Source organism: Apium graveolens, chromosome 3 (assembly GCF_009905375.1).
Source record: "Apium graveolens cultivar Ventura chromosome 3, ASM990537v1, whole genome shotgun sequence".
Lineage (NCBI taxonomy): Eukaryota > Viridiplantae > Streptophyta > Magnoliopsida > Apiales > Apiaceae > Apium > Apium graveolens.
The window spans coordinates 199833355-199851833 of record NC_133649.1 but is presented as its reverse complement, the minus strand read 5'-3'; the positions used below and the strand labels follow the sequence as shown (position 1 = coordinate 199851833).

Genomic DNA, 18479 nt, shown 5'->3' with positions numbered 1-18479 from the left:
TTGCACATGTTATAAAGGTAGTTCTATTTTAATTGATAAAATATTTATTTGTCTCTCGTCAAGTTTAAATACATTACCAAATTTAAATACATTACCAGAGTTTAAGTATAATAATATAAGTATTCAGCTATAAAAAATGTTGTCGGGATGACCTACAATATAAGAGAATGTCCTAAATTATTAAAATTGATTTGTTATTTTAATAATATTTTTATGAATTATGTTATCAGTATTAAGGGTGATGACCCTAAATGCTCATCACAGGAAGAAGATGATCCAAAATGCCCAGATTCAAATCAAATGGTCCAAATCAAAATGTATTCCTGTAATGCATTGTAATGCATATATAAGGAAGCGCGTGTACTTTTTAAAAAAAATAAGTGAAGATAAGCATTCTTAAAACGCATATCATGGAATGCACATATATAAAATAGGTGTCTTTCATAAATTAGGATATTTCTTTTTAAAATACATATTATGTCGATATTTTGAGTCTGCATTCCAGATTTGAATATAAATGTGGGTATTTTGGGAATTTTGTTTAGTATTAAGCCGTGTATCAATTCATATGAAAGTAGGATAAGCAAAGTGGAAACAGGGAAGGGGGGACACAGGCAAGACAAGAAGATAGAAAAGAGTGATGGCCGCCACAATTAGTTTACTCTGCTCTTTCTCAAACTCTCCTGTAAATCTTGTTTCTTCACCAATTCTTTATTTATCGTTCTTATTTATCTTAAATCCAAGCCCCCACCACAACTAATTTGTAGCTCTCCACTCGTATTACTTACGTGTGTTTGTGTGTGTGAATTTGCAGAGGTTCGAGCTTAATGCACCTACTTCCCTTTTTTCTATCAGCTCCCAGGTATCAATAATTCCTCTCTCATTTCTTCATTTTCTTTAACAAACTTTCTTTTTTATTAATTGTTTGTTTTGTTTTTGTTAGCAACGCCGAGTTTCACACTCTCGCAAAGATAGCGGTGTCGGTGGTTCTAGTCGGGGAGTTTGGAGAAGAAGAAAATTGGTATTTTTACTTTTTATTTTTCTGTTTCAGTATATATATTTGTTTTTTTATATTATCCAAATTGTTGATATGTTTATGTGTCGCTTGTGTGTGTTATAAGAGGATTGTTCTTTTTGTTATTATCTGTTAAGTTTATCAGTTGATTGTTTCCGAGTCCATGTCAAATTCACAATTACAGTTAAGGGTTTGAATGGTAACCGAATAACCATGAATATATTTAAGGTGGAGTGTATTTTAACTTTGAATTATTCCAGTTACTCATATCTAGATATGCATTTATTTCAACCGAAACACTGAGCTTACTCACATCACGATGATGCCAGGATCTACCTGGTTCATTTCGTTTCTCACATTAGATTTTTGTGAATCTTGAATTCTTTATCTCTAAAATGTTGTTCCAAGGAAAGTGAACTTAGATTTTTTTCTTTATAGTAGTGATGTGGATGCAGATAATTAACCAAACGGTCTTTTTTACTTCTCTAAATCATAGATAATTGATTGCTGGAGGGGGTGGAGGTGAGGGTAATTTAGTGTATTGACTCAAAACTGTAAGAAGGGTAACATAGTTATTCATTTTCCAAAGTACAGCATTGAAAGTACTTTCTTAGCATTCAGTTTTGGATCTTTAGTCTCTATCAGTTATGGACCTTATTCACGCACAGTTCTACTTAAATGGTTTAAGCTTGAGAGGATTGATTCACATACACAGTGAATTTAAAGCAACATTCACGGGTTTTGAAGCAACAATAAACATAATCATACATAATCTTTCAAGGATTATCATATGATTGTTGAGTCCCTAACCTATACATGATGTGTTTTAGTCTAGTAGTTTCTTGATTGAGCATACAAATTTTGGTTTGCTTAAGCCAGTCGATTAGTGATGCTAAGATACATATATTTATTGCTATACTTTGAAATTAAAAAGTGAATTTTGATGTTAAAATAGAACTTATGCTCCCATGTATATTTTAAAAATGACACCAAACATATCCAAATAAAGCTATGTCTCAATCATCTAATCTTAATGTGCACAACTATATTTGACACTATTACTTTATTAATTTATTTACCCACTTGCATGCCTAGGTGGCGATTAAAACATCTATACCTGGTTCCATATCTAGCAACACCAACTATGGCATTTTGCTATCTTGCATTCATGTTTCGCACTCCATTTGAGTGTATTGTTCTTATTGGGTGGGTGCTATATCATGGAATAACACCACTTTTAACGCCAGCATTGGTTTTACTCTTCTGTTTGAAATACTTTGACAATCACATTAGGAAATACTTGTAGATATATTTTTCGTTTGCCATGCCCATTTTAAGCATGGTAAGAGCAAGTCTAAGAGATGCCTTATATGATTTCATTAATAAAATTTAGGGCAATTGATAAAAATGATAGCTCAAGGCTATCCTAGTCGAGCCTTATTTCACTTTTAATAATAAAAAATTGTTGTTACATCTTTTTCCACACATCTTTTTTCTTCTTTTCGTTATTGCATTTTAAATTTATTATTATTATTATTATTATTATTATTATTGTTGTTGTTGTTTTGTTGTTCGTCGTCGTCGTAGTTGTTGTCGTCGTCGTCGTCGTCGTCGTCGTCCTAAATTACTACTAGGACATTTCACTAGCACACTCTTGGACTTGCTCCAAGGTCTTGACTTTACACTTGATATTTTCTTCAAATTAACTAAAGTACTTATTCGGAAATTTCTGCCATATCAGACAAAGAAAGACGAGAATATGCGGTACAGTATGGAAAGAACTCCTTTCCTTGAAGAGCAAGTGAGGAAGATAAGGGAAGGGGGAGAAATCTTGGCAATGGACATAGAAAGACTATTGCTTTCGGAGGAAAACCGCTTTGCTTTTGTTAACGGGGTCGCAGCTGAGGCTAAGGAGTATGTTGAGAAAAACCGAGATGATTATGGTGGTGAAAAGAAAGCCATCTTTCATGTCCTAAGTAACCGCATGAATGATGCAGGCATTTATCGTCCAGAGGCGTACGTAGTAGAAGACCCTTTCAAGCCAGGTCCTGGTTATCTTAGGGAAGAACTTTAGTGTTCTTATCTTTCTAGCCTAATTGCTTTGCCAATACTTGTGGCATATAATTTTCCACCTTTTCAAATGGAAAAGGTTCAACTTCAAAATGATAGAATTTACATTTGATATAACTAGAGTGCAGTTCAGATCAATTGCAACTTTTTGAAGTTACATTACATATTCCTGTAGGCATAATAAATATAAGAACGTAATATTCCTGTAGGCATAATAAATATAAGAACACAAGGAGGGAGACTTGGGATTTAAATGCATGGCCTGTTTGAATGTAAAACATTTTCATAGATAGTGATGATATATGTAATAATTTAAAATATGCATTTTTTAAGTATCTCAGTAAACATGAAAACGTTTATTATGTTGAAAATGATTGGTACCACACTCTAGGTCATTAAAAAAAAGTGAACAATGATCAAAATTAGGGTTTTGTAAGGATAATTAAAATTTTGATAATACATAACCAAATATTACATAATATAAGTTTAAATGAGAAATGATGCAAGACCTGAAAAGATGTTCTTTAGCTAGTTTCATTACTGGTTTGTTCTTGTAATTACTTTGTGAAACTTGAATTCTATTGTCATGTTTTGATCATCATGGATTAAGTGTGAATTTATCTGAACTTCTGATATGTCTGTATTGGGATCCCCGTGGTTACCCAATGATGAGAACCCGTACGTGATCACAGGGAACCAAGCGGGGGGATGAGAACCTGATCAATGATCAGACATGTTCGGGGTTTCTTAAATAAAGTTACTTCTGACTTAAAATTGAAATGTTGTATAAGTGACATGAATAATATAACTTATAAACGTATATGTTGGATAATATGTTTGATAAATTATTGTAACTTATAAGATAATATATTTTTTAAATCAAAATTAAACTATAAATTATAAATGACATGAATTAATAAATTTGATACATTAATATAAAATAAAAAAGAGAAAATTCAAAAATAAGAATAATGTTCTCGAGATAAAATTATATAATATACATTATCTATCCCGACTAAATTAAAATTATATTATTGATTTGGCAAATAAATAAAATTAAATATAATTATTGAATTTAATTTGGTCGATATAATATTGGTCTCGGGTTATACAAAATAAAATATAAATTATAACACCCCAACTCCACAACATGTATATTCAATTTACAAGACAAAATAATGTTACTATATGCATCAACAAACCAATGATCTTTTGCCTTTTTATTTACCCTAATTGAATGCATTTAGCTCAGTACGATTCGTCTTATTTTGAAATTGAGATTTAATCCGGTTTTTAAAAAAGACTCAAAATTTTACACGGATTTTTACATTTACTATACGACCAAAAAAATTATATGATTGAAACAAGATGAAAGATAATAAAAATTAAAAAATAACTATCCATCACTTAAAACTTTTAAATGAGCAAATTTCATATCTTAAAATTTCAACAACTTAAATACGAAATTAAATTATTTCGTACTAAAGTTGTGCAAATTTAGAAATAGGAAATATGCAATACAGTGAATGAACCATTACCGGAAATGAAGAATGATGAAAGGTTAAAGTTAGGATTTCTAACTTTTCATTTATGGCTCACAAGTCATAAATGATTCTTTTATCACAGATTTCCTAATTTGCCAAACATGCAGATCACCAGATAAATGGGCTTAAAGCCCAAGTGAGTATGAGAAATGATTCCCAAACATGCATGATATCGTTGTTGAGAGGGACAGGAGAATTATTTTGAATATCCCCTTGAGTGACGCGGTTCAATGGGATTGTGTGTACTGGTGTAAAGAAGTTTCTGGGAATTATTTGGTGAAAAGTGCATACAAGCTCCTGCAATTTTTAAAAGGAAGATGGGGGAGTGAGATGAACACGGGTTTTTGGAAAAGATTATGGCAAATGAAGATTCCATCAAAGGTAAAAGATCTTATCTGGAGGCGTGCGTGGAATGTCTTCCCACCATGGTTCAACTAAGCATAAAACATGTTCCAGTGATTCGCGAAGTTCAGTATGTAAAGTAGAAGAAGAGATAGTTTTGCATAGTCTCGTTCAATGCCCATTTGCAGCTAATTGTCTCCAGATGATTTCTACTACTACTCATGGGGTAGAAGCAAATTCGTTTGAGGAGAGATTTGCGGAAATTATCAGGGAGTGGACAAGAAGAGCCTGGGCAGGATTGTAGTAATATGTTGGGCAATTTGGAGGGCCCGGAACGAGCTGGTTTGGAAAGGGAAGGTCCTTGTGTTAGGAGGAAAAACACGAGATTCAATTTTACCAATACAGAACACGCTAGGGGAGAGCTCAGTTCGGTTTTTGGATAAAACCGAAACCGAAGATCTTCGATTTTAAAAATTGAAAACCGCAACCGCAACCGTATAACCGTTTTCGGTTTCAAAAATTCCGGTTCGGTTATCATTTTTCGGTTTCGATTTTTAAACCGGCAAAAGAAAAAATAATTACAAATTCAATAAAAAAAGTTCTAAATCAGATTAGCCAAGATTTAAAATACTAAGATGTGAGCACAGTGCCATGACATACTGAGCAAACAAATAAATTGCAAAAAAAACAATACAGAAAGCTGGCGACATTACCAAAGCATACTAAATTTTCATATGCAACTGCCTGATGAATCAAACTGCACTGCTAATGCCTCCAGGCTCCAATCAACTTAACCTCCCAGTGGCCCAAAGTTTTGAATACTTAAATTATACTTTAATATTTCTATAATACATATGTAGATATATGTTTATTATGTAATATATATATTTTTTTATTAATATATTATAATAATCGGTTCGGTTTCGGTTTTTTCGGTTCGGTTTAACTCCAAAACCGAAACCGGACTTTTAGTAATGGTTCGGTTTTTCGGTTTCTCGGTTTTATTTCGGTTCGGCTTTAATCGGTTCGATTTTAGTCGGTTTTTACCGGATTCGGTTCGGTTTCGGTTTCGTTTCGGTTTTTCTGCTCAGCCCTAGAGCACGCACACAAACACACAACAATATATGTCCCAACTTGTATTATTAATCAAAACAATTATCAATAATACATCAATACATAACACCTCAATGATGTCCCAAACTGATACTTGAGCCTACTAATATTCAAGTATCTCTCACACGATACCTAAGACGACTACATCTCTTAAGCATATATCAAAATAATAACATGACTATGTATATATAGCCATCACAAACTTAGCCAACAAGACATACCTAATCTGATTACAATAATAATTGTCTGCCCATACAATTATTACACATTCCCATTATGGTAATAATTGTCAACACATACAATTATTACTAAATCTCATTATGATAATAATTGTCAACAAATACAATTATTACCCAGTCCAATTATGTCTTGTATCACCAAGCTCATATCACATATTGGGTTTAACCCCAACAATCCTCCCCTTCAACCCAATACTCCAGATCAGATTGAATGGTAACCATCAAAACATCAACGTCCGTTCGCTGATGCCTTCCCTCGAACAAGAATCCATTCATCTCGTTCTTCCAACTTTTAAGAATCACTAAAGCCCGTATAATGACCTCCAATAACTCCAAACTATCGTTCTTCATCCTAACGGCATATCCATCCACAAAATCACGTGCATCAACCACGAGTGCCTCCTTTCAGCATTGAGTCACACGATCTTTACTTTCACAATCCTTCGGCCTCATTTGAAGAACATCACGAGTATCATCCAAAAATTTTCACTTGGTTGATCAACCATCAAACCATCGAAACTATTGCAATGATCCCGTCCATCTTCCACCTCGAGTCCGAACGAATTGATCCACGGTGCAAGTCAACCGCCATCCCGTACGTAACTTTGTCAACAAATCCATCAGCGTACTCCACCATACCAATTGAACCTCGAATGTTCCTCCAACCCAATTCATCATGAACCTCGAACCTCGGCTCTGATACCACTTGTTAGGAGGAAAAACACACACATATTCGAGATTCAATTCTACCAATACAGAGTACGCACACAAACACACAACAATATATTTGACGTGAAAAACCCACGTCCCAACCTGTATTATTAATCAAAATAATTATCAATAATACATCAATACATAATACCTCAATGATATCCCAAACTGATACTTGAGCCAACCAATGCTCAAGCATCTCTCACACGATACCTAAGACGACTACATCTCTTAAGCATATATCAAAACAATAACATGACTATGTATATATAGCCATCACAAACTTAGCCAACAAGACATACCTAATCTGATTACAATAATAATTGTCTAATAATTGTATGCCCATATAGTTATTACCCATTCCCATTATGATAATAATTGTCAACACATACAATTATTACTCAATCTCATTATGATAATAATTGTCAACAAATACAATTATTACCCAGTCCAATTATGTCTTGTATCACCAAGCCTATATCACATATTGGGTTTGAAAGACATATGTCATAGCCTATTTGTTTATTCGAGGATTTAACTCAACTCAAATAAGAATGTAATAAGTAAATAGTGGATCTGTCATCAGAGAGATCTCACAAAGTAACATCTGTCAAAGGGTTAAGGAACATTATTCATCTACAGACTTGAAGACTTAATTTACTGGAAGAAGCTCAAGAAATTGATCAAGCCTCAGTGATATAAATCAAGATTGTGGATTTAATCAAGTGACAGAGATCTCGTCAGGGTATCAAGTAATTACAAGGATTTAATCTGAAGAAAATCAAAGTATCAAAGTAAAGACATGAAGAAACGTCACGGAAGTTAGTCACTCATGAACCAGACAGTACATCGAGTGTCAACGTTGAAGTGGTGGAATTGATTCATATATTTCAGTGATTTTCAGAAGATATTCAGAAGAATGGATGTTGCTCAAGATTAGTATTAATTCTCTATTAATTAATTAAGTCATATAATTTAATTAAGAGAATAAATTATATCTGCAAAGATTAATTTATTTTATTAATTGAATTAATTGATTAATTAATTCAGAATTAATATTAAGGTTTTTCAGGTTTTTAATTGATTTAAAATCTGTTATTAATTCATAAAGACAACTGATTGTATTAGTATGACAATCGGTATGACAATCAATAGTCATACCGAAAGTCATGCTAATTCAAAAGGATTGTCTTATCAGATTTTTTATTACATTAAAATCTATTATTAATTCAGTAAGACAATCTGATTTTGAACTACTCTGACAATCGGTATGACAATTGATAGTCATACCGAAAGTCTTGCTAGTTCATTCTGATTGTCTTGCCAGCTCAAAGAGATTGTCATGCCAGTACATTCTACTCGACTGTTGGATTAAAAGAAGCAGCAGAAGACATTCATGCAATTATCATACAGAACACACAAGTCAAGAGAGAAGCAGAAATAAAAAGCAAGACATATCATTTTTCATCTGCTTTATTCAAGATCAAAATTCTAGATTGTAAAGTTAAATCCAAACCACTAGAATTATTTATCTTGTTCTTGTGTAACAATCTAGCGGATCAAAATCCCTAGAACTTAATCTCAAATCGCTTATAGCATTTGATCTTTTTATTGCAAAAATAGAAAAAGTTCATGTTGAATTTATTCTAGATTTGTGATAATCGATTTGAGATTAATCCCTTGTAAACGATACCGTTGTTGTAACACCTTTCAAGTTTAATAATAATTTTATTTAACTTGAATTTTGTTTCACATTTTTATTCCGCATTTTATTCGATTAAACGGTATTGTTTGTATTCAACCCCCCTTCTATAAACATATTGAGACCTAACAATTGGTATCAGAGCCTTCTGATTAACGTACAAATCAAGATCCTAGACTTTTGTGTTTCTTTCACTCCTTGAATTTTTTATTCACTCAAAAAATTCATAATGACTACACAAAAAGTTGGAACCGTTAAAATTCCACTTTTCGATAAAGAAAATTATGTTATGTGGAAGAAGAAGATGCTACTGTTTTTACAAGTTGCTAATCCCAAATATCTGCAAGTGTTAAAGAAGGGTCCAAAAATTCCTATGGTTATTGAACCAGAGGTAATAGAAAATGATGTGGTGATCACCAAAGCGAGAACTTATGTGAAAGATCCTGAGGATTTCTCTCCTGCTGAAATAGAAGAAGCCTCCTTGGATGCTAGCCTTCAATTAATTTTAGTAGATTCCCTTGATCCCTTGATGAATAGACATGTGATGAATTGTAAAGATTCCAAACATATCTGGGAAACTATTGAGGTTATTAATGAAGGAACAGAGGAAGTTAGGGAGAACAAGTTAGAAATCCTAACCTCTGAGTATGAATACTTTAAATCCAATCCAGGAGAAGGAATCACTGAAGTGTTTGAGAGGTACAATGCATTGATCAACAACCTGAACATTAATGGTAAATACTATTCCATCAGGGAGGTCAACAAAAAGTTCTTTTTAACACTGCCAACTCATCTCGAACATAGAATCACTGCCATAAGAGAAGCAAGAGATCTGAGTGAGATTTCTTTGGATAGGCTCTATGGTGTGTTAAAGACTTATGAGTTGGAGCAGATTCAGCAGAAGGAAGTTTACGGGAAAGGAAGAGTGGTCAGCACGTCTACTGCTCTAGTAGCTGATGAACAACAACAACCTCAATATCAACAACAATCTCAACAGTCCGAAAGAATGGTACAGTCTTCCAAGGTTGAAGAAAATGTGATAGTAGCAGAATTTGATCCTCCTACTACAAATCAATCAGGAGATGATTTTTATTCCTTGGAAGAACTGGAGCAATTGGAGGATGAGTCAATGGCCCTAATTGTCAAGAGATTCTCAAATGTCAGATTCAAAAGGAATCCCAAGTTCAAGTACAAGTCCAACTACAACAGATTCCAGAAAGGTGGATCTTCATCCTCTAACACCAGCAGTGGTGGGTACAAAACAGGGATGGTTGATCGAAGCACCATTCGATGCTTCAACTGTAATGAGTTGGGACACTTTGCCACAGAATGCAGGAAGCCAAAACAAGTTAGGAAGAACTCTTACGATTCTAATCAGAAGAGTAAATCTGAAAGAGCTTACCTGGCAAAGCGAAGAAGCTGGGATGATACTGACAATGAAGATGAAGAAGTTGGGAATCTTGCTCTTATGGCTAGTGATGCAAACACCTCATCGTCAAGAAAAGAGGTAAAATTTACTGATGCTGAATTAGTTTATCATCTAGGAGGTTCCTTAGATTGTGCTCGTCGTGATAATGAATTGTTAAATCAACAAATCAAAGACCTTGAGAAAGAGGTCAATGAATTAAGACTTGTGCACATTAATCAAGATAAATTAAAATAACAAGTATCTTTTCTAGAGAATAGAGTTGACTGTTATAGAAAACTTGAAACTATTCTCAAAGACAAGATCACCGGTCTCGAGGCTAAGGTTAAAGCTTACTTTAATTCTTGTTCGAAGTCCAAAGAGTTTTACAATAAGCAAGCTGTTAATCAAACATCTGGAATAGGTTATGATTACAATGCTGCTATTGGAAAATTAGGCATAAACTCCCCTCCTCATGTCTGTGCTAAAGGAAGGGAAGTACCACATGTGTTTAAGGGTGTTGATGAACCCCTCTATAAAGAATCAATTGTTGAACCATTTGATGAGACCTCATTTATTATTCAAGAAGAAATCCGTGCTGAAGATAATGCTAATGAGAAAGCTGTCACCAAATCAAGTGTGTCAAAAGTTCCAGTCAAGGTTGTGAAAGCAACTGAGACTAACTCAGACACACATGAGTTGGATAACACAAATGCCATGTCTACCATGCATAAGTTGCCTATTGTTAATCCCTCTCATAAAGCATGTGGTGTTCCTGATTGTATGTCTTGTGCTTTTAATCTGATGTATGCTTATTTTAATGGTAAGCATGTTTCTAATAATAAGACTACTCCTCGTCAGCATGTGAATAATAGAAAATGTTAGGGCGAAAACACTGCGCTAATATTCACGCAAGTATACGCGTTCGCAAGTAATATAGAATATTTTCTAGTTCGTTCCCTCAGAGACTCAGACTAAATTATTGTCTAATTAAACTCACTCACCAATGTATGATTACTTCTCAATGTTAAGATAATAACACTTAAAATTGTTGATTAAATATTAACTATAATTAACTACTTAATTAACCACTTAACTAACACTTCAATTTATCAATAATAAAACACTCATGAGATCACAACTTCATTATTACTTCCTTCTATAGCCATTGTTATTACCTTTAGCATGTGACAGTGATGATATTAATCGAATAACACGAAACTGATAAAAGCCAACTTTTATTGTACTAATACCATTCTACCAAGCATCCACAATTAAGATAGAAGTCGAATAGTCATCAATTATGTTGAGTTCCTATATGTCTACAGAAATTGACAACACAACGATTTAAGCACAAGTTATTCCTTTTGATTACATAGAGCAAATAAAACTGTTAGAGTTACCCACTAATCATGCTCAACGTACATGAACCTATGCTAGCATGGCAAGTTCTAAATCTCAAGATCCACCGTCGCTTCACAAGAGATTAACACCCTATCTTATATGTTCGCGACGCACATAAGACGAATACGCACAACCAATACTAGATATCATGCAATCATCACACACTAAAGTATTAAACAATTAACTAAAGAATTCCATAATAAATCCGTTGCAACCCCATGATCACGATTAGCCCATAATAGAACTTATCGCCATCATGGGTTCATATGAAATCATTACAAACAAACACAAGAAAATAATAACTAAACTAATTATATTAAAACAGAGTACGTCACAAGAGTAAATAAGTCAAAGCAAGAAAACTAGCATCCAACGTTACAACGAAACAAGAATCACAAGAAAATATGCTTCCTCTTCGTTGCGGTGTGCTAAATCGGTCTTCTTCCTTATCTCCTTCGCTTCTTGCATAAAACACAATCTAAAACATAATCCCCTTAATACTCTCTGTGAAAACGTCTCAAATCCACCTATATAATAGTCCCATAAAACTCAGATTACATAGAAGTTGGAAACCAAACAGAAGTAGAAGTCTAAAATAATTTATCTTTTTTCCCGACCCTGCGCGGCCGCTCAGCATAGCTACGCGGGCGCGCAGGTTGCTGCGCGGCCGCTCAGCATTGCTGCGCGGGCGCGCAGGCCTCTACTGGAAAAAATCCAGGTTTGCTCCGTTTCTTCGCCGTAATCTGCCCATTCTTTTCCTCTCGCAATGGTGAACACATGCCAAGGCTTATTCTTGATGATTCCTCCCCCGAAATGCAACTAATACCCTGAAATGCATAAACACTAGAAAAACGCATCAAATACACAAAATACTTGATTTCAAGACACCAATTTAAGCCATTTTAAGACGTTCTAAGTGGTATAAAATGCCACTTATCACACCCCCAAACTTAAATCGATGCTTGTCCTCAAGCGTCACAGACTCAAAAACAAATAAAAATATGCATGAATGCAATCTATATGAAAATGCAACGATCCCCCTTACTACAATTAACCAACCAAATTGTCATATCTCAACGAATGCAGTTAGACAACTAAAGATCAATAAACTCATGCAAACGGATATACAACCAGAAATGTGGTGTGTGCAAATGCTTAACAGATATGCTTCGGAACTAGACCAATTACTATGACTAGACTATCCTCAAGGCAATCCTACGATTATATAAAGAATAAAAATTCTAGGCACAAAGTGATATACAACACTACAAGAACTCTGGAGCTTACTACGGAATCGTGCTTTTTATTTACAACTCAAATGCTTATTTGACCGTGCAATGAGTGAGGTCCACAAAAGACTTATACAATGGTATCCATGTAACGAGCGTTAGGTTAGCGGATCCAAGACTCTAAAAGCCTTAGGTCACTAGGCACAAAGTCCCCTAAGAACTTAATAACTCGAATACCAAAGAGCCCACTCTTGATCGATTATGCAAATTTTTTTTTTTTTTTTTTTCTGAACTGTAAAAAAAATTTTCTGGAACTCGACCCCTGCGCGGCCGCTCAGCATAGCTGCGCGGACGCGCAGAGGGTCTCTGGAATTTTTTTTTTTCAGCCCCTATTTTCTGATTTTTTTGTGTTTTTGGATAGGTTATTAACTTCTAAGGGTTCCTGTAACAACAATTCATGGGTTGCCTCCCACGCAACGCTTCTTTTTCGTCATTAGCTTGACATTCCGTACCTTTCTCAAGTAGTCAACAAAATGGCACTAACCACCTCTCGGTTTGCCATGTCCCCATGGTAGTGCTTCAACCGCTGACCGTTAACCTTGAATGCTTGGTCCGAATCATTCTCAAAAATTTCCACCGCTCTATGTGGAAACACAGTTTTGACAATAAAAGGTCCAGACCACCTTGATTTCAACTTCTCAGGAAATAGTCGGAGCCGAGAGTTGAATAAAAGAACTTGTTGCCCTGGCACAAATAACTTAGGATGTAGCTTCCTATCGTGCCACCTCTTCACCTTTTCCTTATACATTTTGTTATTCTCGTACGCTTGAAGTCAAAATTCATCAAGTTCATTAAGCTGAAGCATTCTTTTCTTACCAGCTGCATCTAAATCCAAGTTCAATTTCTTCAATGCCCAATAGGCCTTATGCTCAAGCTCCGCCGGTAGATGACATCCCTTACCGTACACCAACTGAAACGGTGACATCCCAAGTGGAGTTTTGTATGCTGTTCTGTAAGCCCAAACAGCTTCATCGAGCTTTAAAGACCAATCCTTCCTTGACGGACAAACAACCTTCTCTAGAATACGCTTTATCTCTCTGTTAGACACTTCCGCTTGACCATTTGTTTGCGGATGATAGGCAGTAGCTACTCGATGATTCACATTATAACACTGCATCATAGAAGTGAACTTACGGTTGCAAAAATGCGATCCTTCATCACTTATGATTACCCGAGGTGTTCCAAACCTTGTGAAAATTTGCTTATGAAGAAAATTTAGCACTGCCTTTGCATCATTTGTCGGTAAAGCTTTAACTTCGACCCATTTTGAGACATAATCGACTGCCAGCAAGATGTACTGATTATTGCAAGACGCGATAAAAGGCCCCATGAAATCGATTTTCCCACACATCAAAGACCTCGACTTCAAGCATCACATTTAATGGCATCTCATCCTTCCTTGACAAATTTCCCACTCTTTGGCAATGATCACACCTTAAAACAAACTAATGAGCATCCTTGAACAAAGTAGGCCAGAAAAAACCTGCTTGCAGAATACGAGCTGCCGTCTTCTCACCTCCATAGTGTCCACCATAAACCGTGGAATGGCAGTCTCGTAATATCCCCTCCGTCTCACAGAACGGGATACATCTCCTGATGATCTGGTCAGTTCCCTGTCTAAACAAATATGGTTCATCCCACATATACCACTTCACCTCATGCAGAAACTTCTTCTTTTGAGCGGATGTCAAATTAAGAGGCATTATATTGCTGACGAGATAGTTTACAATATCTGCAAACCATGGTTCTTCCTCCTGAATTGCAAACAACTCCTCATCCGGAAAAGATTCATTGATTAACGTCCTATCTTGTGAAGTAGAATCGGGATTCTCCAACCTAGAGAGATGGTCAGCTACTTGATTCTCAGTACCTTTTCTATCTTTGATCTCTAACTCAAATTCCTGAAGTAAAAGCACCCAACGAATGAGTCTCGGCTTCGAATCCTTCTTAGAAACCAGATAGCGAATAGCTGCATGATCAGTGAATACTGTTACTTTCGTACCAAACAGATAAGATCGAAATTTCTCAAAGCCAAAGACTATAGCCAAAAGCTCCTTCTCAGTAGTGGTGTAGTTCAATTGGGCACCATTTAAAGTCTTACTCGCATAGTAGACCACATGGAAGAGATTTTTCTTGCGCTGTCCCAGAACTGCACCTACCGCATAATCACTCGCATCACACATCATCTCAAATGGTTCTGTCCAATCTGGTGCTGTAATGACTGGTGCCGTGATCAAACTCTCCTTGAGAGTCTCGAATGCTGCCAAACATTCATCATCAAATTTGAAAGGCACAGCTTTCTCAAGCAAATTGCACAACGGCTTAGATATCTTTGAAAAGTCCTTGATGAATCGCCGATAAAAACCCGCATGACCAAGAAAACTACGGATTCCTTTCACAGAATTAGGTGGGGGAAGATTTTCAATGACTCCCACCTTGGCCTTGTCCACCTCCAGACCCTTGCTAGAGACCTTATGCCCAAGGATAATGCCTTCACGCACCATAAAATGACATTTCTCCCAATTAAGCACCAAATTAGTTTCCACGCATCTTTTGAGTACGGCGCGCAGATTATTCAAACATTCATCATATGAGTGTCCAAAGACGGAGAAGTCATCCATGAACACTTCGACGTTATTTCCAATCATGTCAGAGAATATAGCCATCATACATCTCTGAAAAGTGGCCGGGGCGCCACATAACCCAAACGAAACTCTGCGAAAAGCAAATGTGCCAAATGGACAAGTGAAGGTAGTCTTTTCCTGATCCTCTAGTGCAATACAAATATGATTATACCCGGAATAACCATCCAGAAGACAAAAATACTCATGACCCGCCAATCTGTCAAGCATTTGATCAATAAATGGAAGGGGGAAGTGATCTTTCCTTGTGGCTTTGTTCAATTTTCTATAATCCATGCATACTCTCCATCCTGTAACTATTCGAGTAGGGATGAGCTCATTCTTTTCATTTGCGACCACAGTGATACCTCCCTTCTTAGGTACACATTGTACGGGGCTCACCCACGAGCTGTCAGAAATAGGATAAATGATGCCTGCATCTAGCCATTTTAGAATTTCTTTCTTCACCACCTCCTTCATGATGGGATTCAGTCTTCGCTGCTGTTCCACAGTTGGCTTACTACCTTCCTCTAACAGAATTTTATGCATACAATATGAAGGACTTATCCCCTTGATGTCTGCTATGGTCCATCCTATAGCCGATTTGAATTCTCTCAAAATCCTTAAGAGCTTGTCTTCCTCACTACCTGAAAGGTCAGCTGAAATAATAACAGGTAACGTAGATGAATCACCTAAAAAAGCATACCTCAAGTGTTCAGGTAATGGTTTGAGCTCCAAGGTAGGTGCTTCCTCTATTGATGGTTTGAGCTTCCCTTCAGCGTTCTTGAGGTCAGAAGTACCAAGAGATTCAAATGGTATTTCCAGCTTTCGCTTCCAGGGAGAAGCGTTTAGATATTGTAATTGCTCGTTGCTATCTTCATCATTACTGTCAAATTCCCCCACTAAGGCATTTTCCAATGCATCAGACATTAGCATGTGCTCGAGTTCCGAAGTAATCGCAGAATCAATCACATCCACTTTTAAGCACTCCTCATCTTCTGTAGGGAATTTCATTGCCTTGAATACGTTGAAGGTCACATCCTGATCTTGGACTCGCATAGTAAGTTCCCCTTTTTGCACATCTATCAAGGTACGGCCGGTAGCCAAGAAAGGCCTCCCCAAGATTATGGAAATCTTCTTATCTTCCTCAAAATCCAGAATAACGAAATCTGCAGGAAAGAAGAGCTTATCCACCTTGACGAGCACATCCTCAACTATGCCCCTTGGGTAAGTAATGGAACGGTCAGCCAATTGTAGCGACATGTATGTGGGTTTTGGATCAGGCAGATCCAGCTTTTTAAAGATCGACAAAGGCATTAGATTAATGCTTGCTCCCAAATCACAAAGGCACTTGTCAAACGTCAGATTGCCAATTGTGCAAGGAATGGTGAAGCTTCCTGGATCTTTCAGTTTTGGTGGTAACTTTTGTTGCAGAACAGCGCTGCATTCTTCCGTGAGAGCAACGGTTTCAAGGTCATCCAGTTTCACATTCCTTGAAAGAATAGTCTTCATAAACTTCGCATAACTAGACATTTGTTCCAGAGCCTCAGCGAAAGGTATATTGATGTGAAGTTTCTTGAACACCTCCAGAAACTTCCCGAACTGTCTATCCAGCTTTTGTTGCTGCAATCTCTTAGGAAAAGGTGGTGGAGGATAGAGCTGTTTCTCCCCTGTATTAGCCTCAGGCAGAGTGTGTTCAACAGTAGTCTTCCTTGGTTCCGCCGCTTTCTCCTTTTGCTTAGATTCTTCATCTCTAACTTCAGCTTCGACTTCCTTTGCCTTTTCAGCATCAGCCACTTTTCCAGACCTTAAGGTAATAGCCTTGACTTGCTCTTTAGCTTCCTTCCTGCCTGGTACTTCCGTGTCACTGAGAAGAGTGCCAGGTTGACGATTGAGCACTGCATTGGCTAATTGACCGATTTGATTTTCCAAGGTCTTGATAGAAACCGCCTGACTCTTGCACAACAGCTTAAGTTCCTCAAAATCAGCACTAGTAGGTGCAGCTGCACTTCCCTGTTGAGGATATGATTGCCTTGTAGCATACTGCTGTGGTTGCTGGAATCCAGGTGGGTTAAACTGTTTACTCACTCCTTGCTGATATGGTGGCTGAATAGTATTCTGATTATTCCCCCAGCTGAAATTTGGATGATTTCTGTTGTTAGGATGATAGGTCGCTGGCATAGGCTGCTGTTGTCGCTGATAATTATTCACATACTGAACAGATTCGTTTACAAGAGAACACTGATCCGTAGCATGAGAACCTGCACAAAGCTCACAAACCATAGCTATTTGATTAACTCCATACTTAGCCAGAGAATCAACCTTCATTGATAGCGCTTGGAGCTGGGCTGCAATAGCGGTGGTTGCATCAACTTCCAGAATACCTGCTACCTTGCCTGACGTCATCCTCTGAGTTGGGTTTTGATGCTCATTTGCAGCCATCGTCTCTATAAGATTGTACGCCTCAGTATAGCTTTTAGCCCATAAGGCTCCTCCAGCTGCTGCATCGAGCATGGGCCGAGATTGGGCCCCCAAACCATTATAGAAACCAGTGATCACCATCCAATCTGGCATTCCATGATGTGGACATTTTCTCAACATTTCCTTGTAGCGTTCCCAAGCCACGCACATAGATTCTGTAGGTTGCTGCGCAAACTGAGTAAGAGCACTCCTCATAGCAGCAGTCTTTGCCATTGGATAAAACTTCACCAGAAACTTTTGCGCAAGATCTTTCCACGTAGTGATGGACCCAGCTGGTTCAGAATGTAACCAGTCTTTAGCCTTATCCCTCAGTGAGAATGGGAAAAGCCTCAACTTGATAGCCTCATCAGTCACGCCATTATACTTAAAAGTGCTGCAGATCTCGACAAAATTCCTTATGTGCATGTTGGGGTCTTCAGTTGCCGCTCCTCCAAAAGAAACAGAATTCTGCACCATCTGAATAGTGCCCGGCTTGATTTCAAAGGTGTTAGCTTGAATAGCCGGATGAAGGATGCTTGACTGAATGTCATCAATTTTAGGCCG

At 36.8% G+C, this 18479-nt stretch overlaps 1 protein-coding gene and 1 non-coding gene across 2 annotated transcripts; both read left to right on the top strand.

Annotated features, from left to right (window-relative positions):
- Positions 1-527: 527 nt before the first annotated feature.
- On the top strand, positions 528-3242 carry LOC141713032 (protein PLASTID TRANSCRIPTIONALLY ACTIVE 7). Its single transcript, XM_074516241.1, has 4 exons — positions 528-685; positions 815-862; positions 944-1021; positions 2757-3242. Exons 1-4 carry the CDS (start codon positions 641-643, stop codon positions 3087-3089), a joined length of 504 nt encoding a protein of 167 aa, XP_074372342.1. The 5' UTR covers positions 528-640; the 3' UTR covers positions 3090-3242.
- A 14785-nt stretch (positions 3243-18027) lies between these two features.
- Positions 18028-18134, top strand: LOC141716016 (small nucleolar RNA R71). Its single transcript, XR_012572751.1, has one exon. It is a non-coding gene; the product is annotated as a small nucleolar RNA R71 (small nucleolar RNA).
- The last annotated feature ends 345 nt before the right edge of the window (positions 18135-18479 follow it).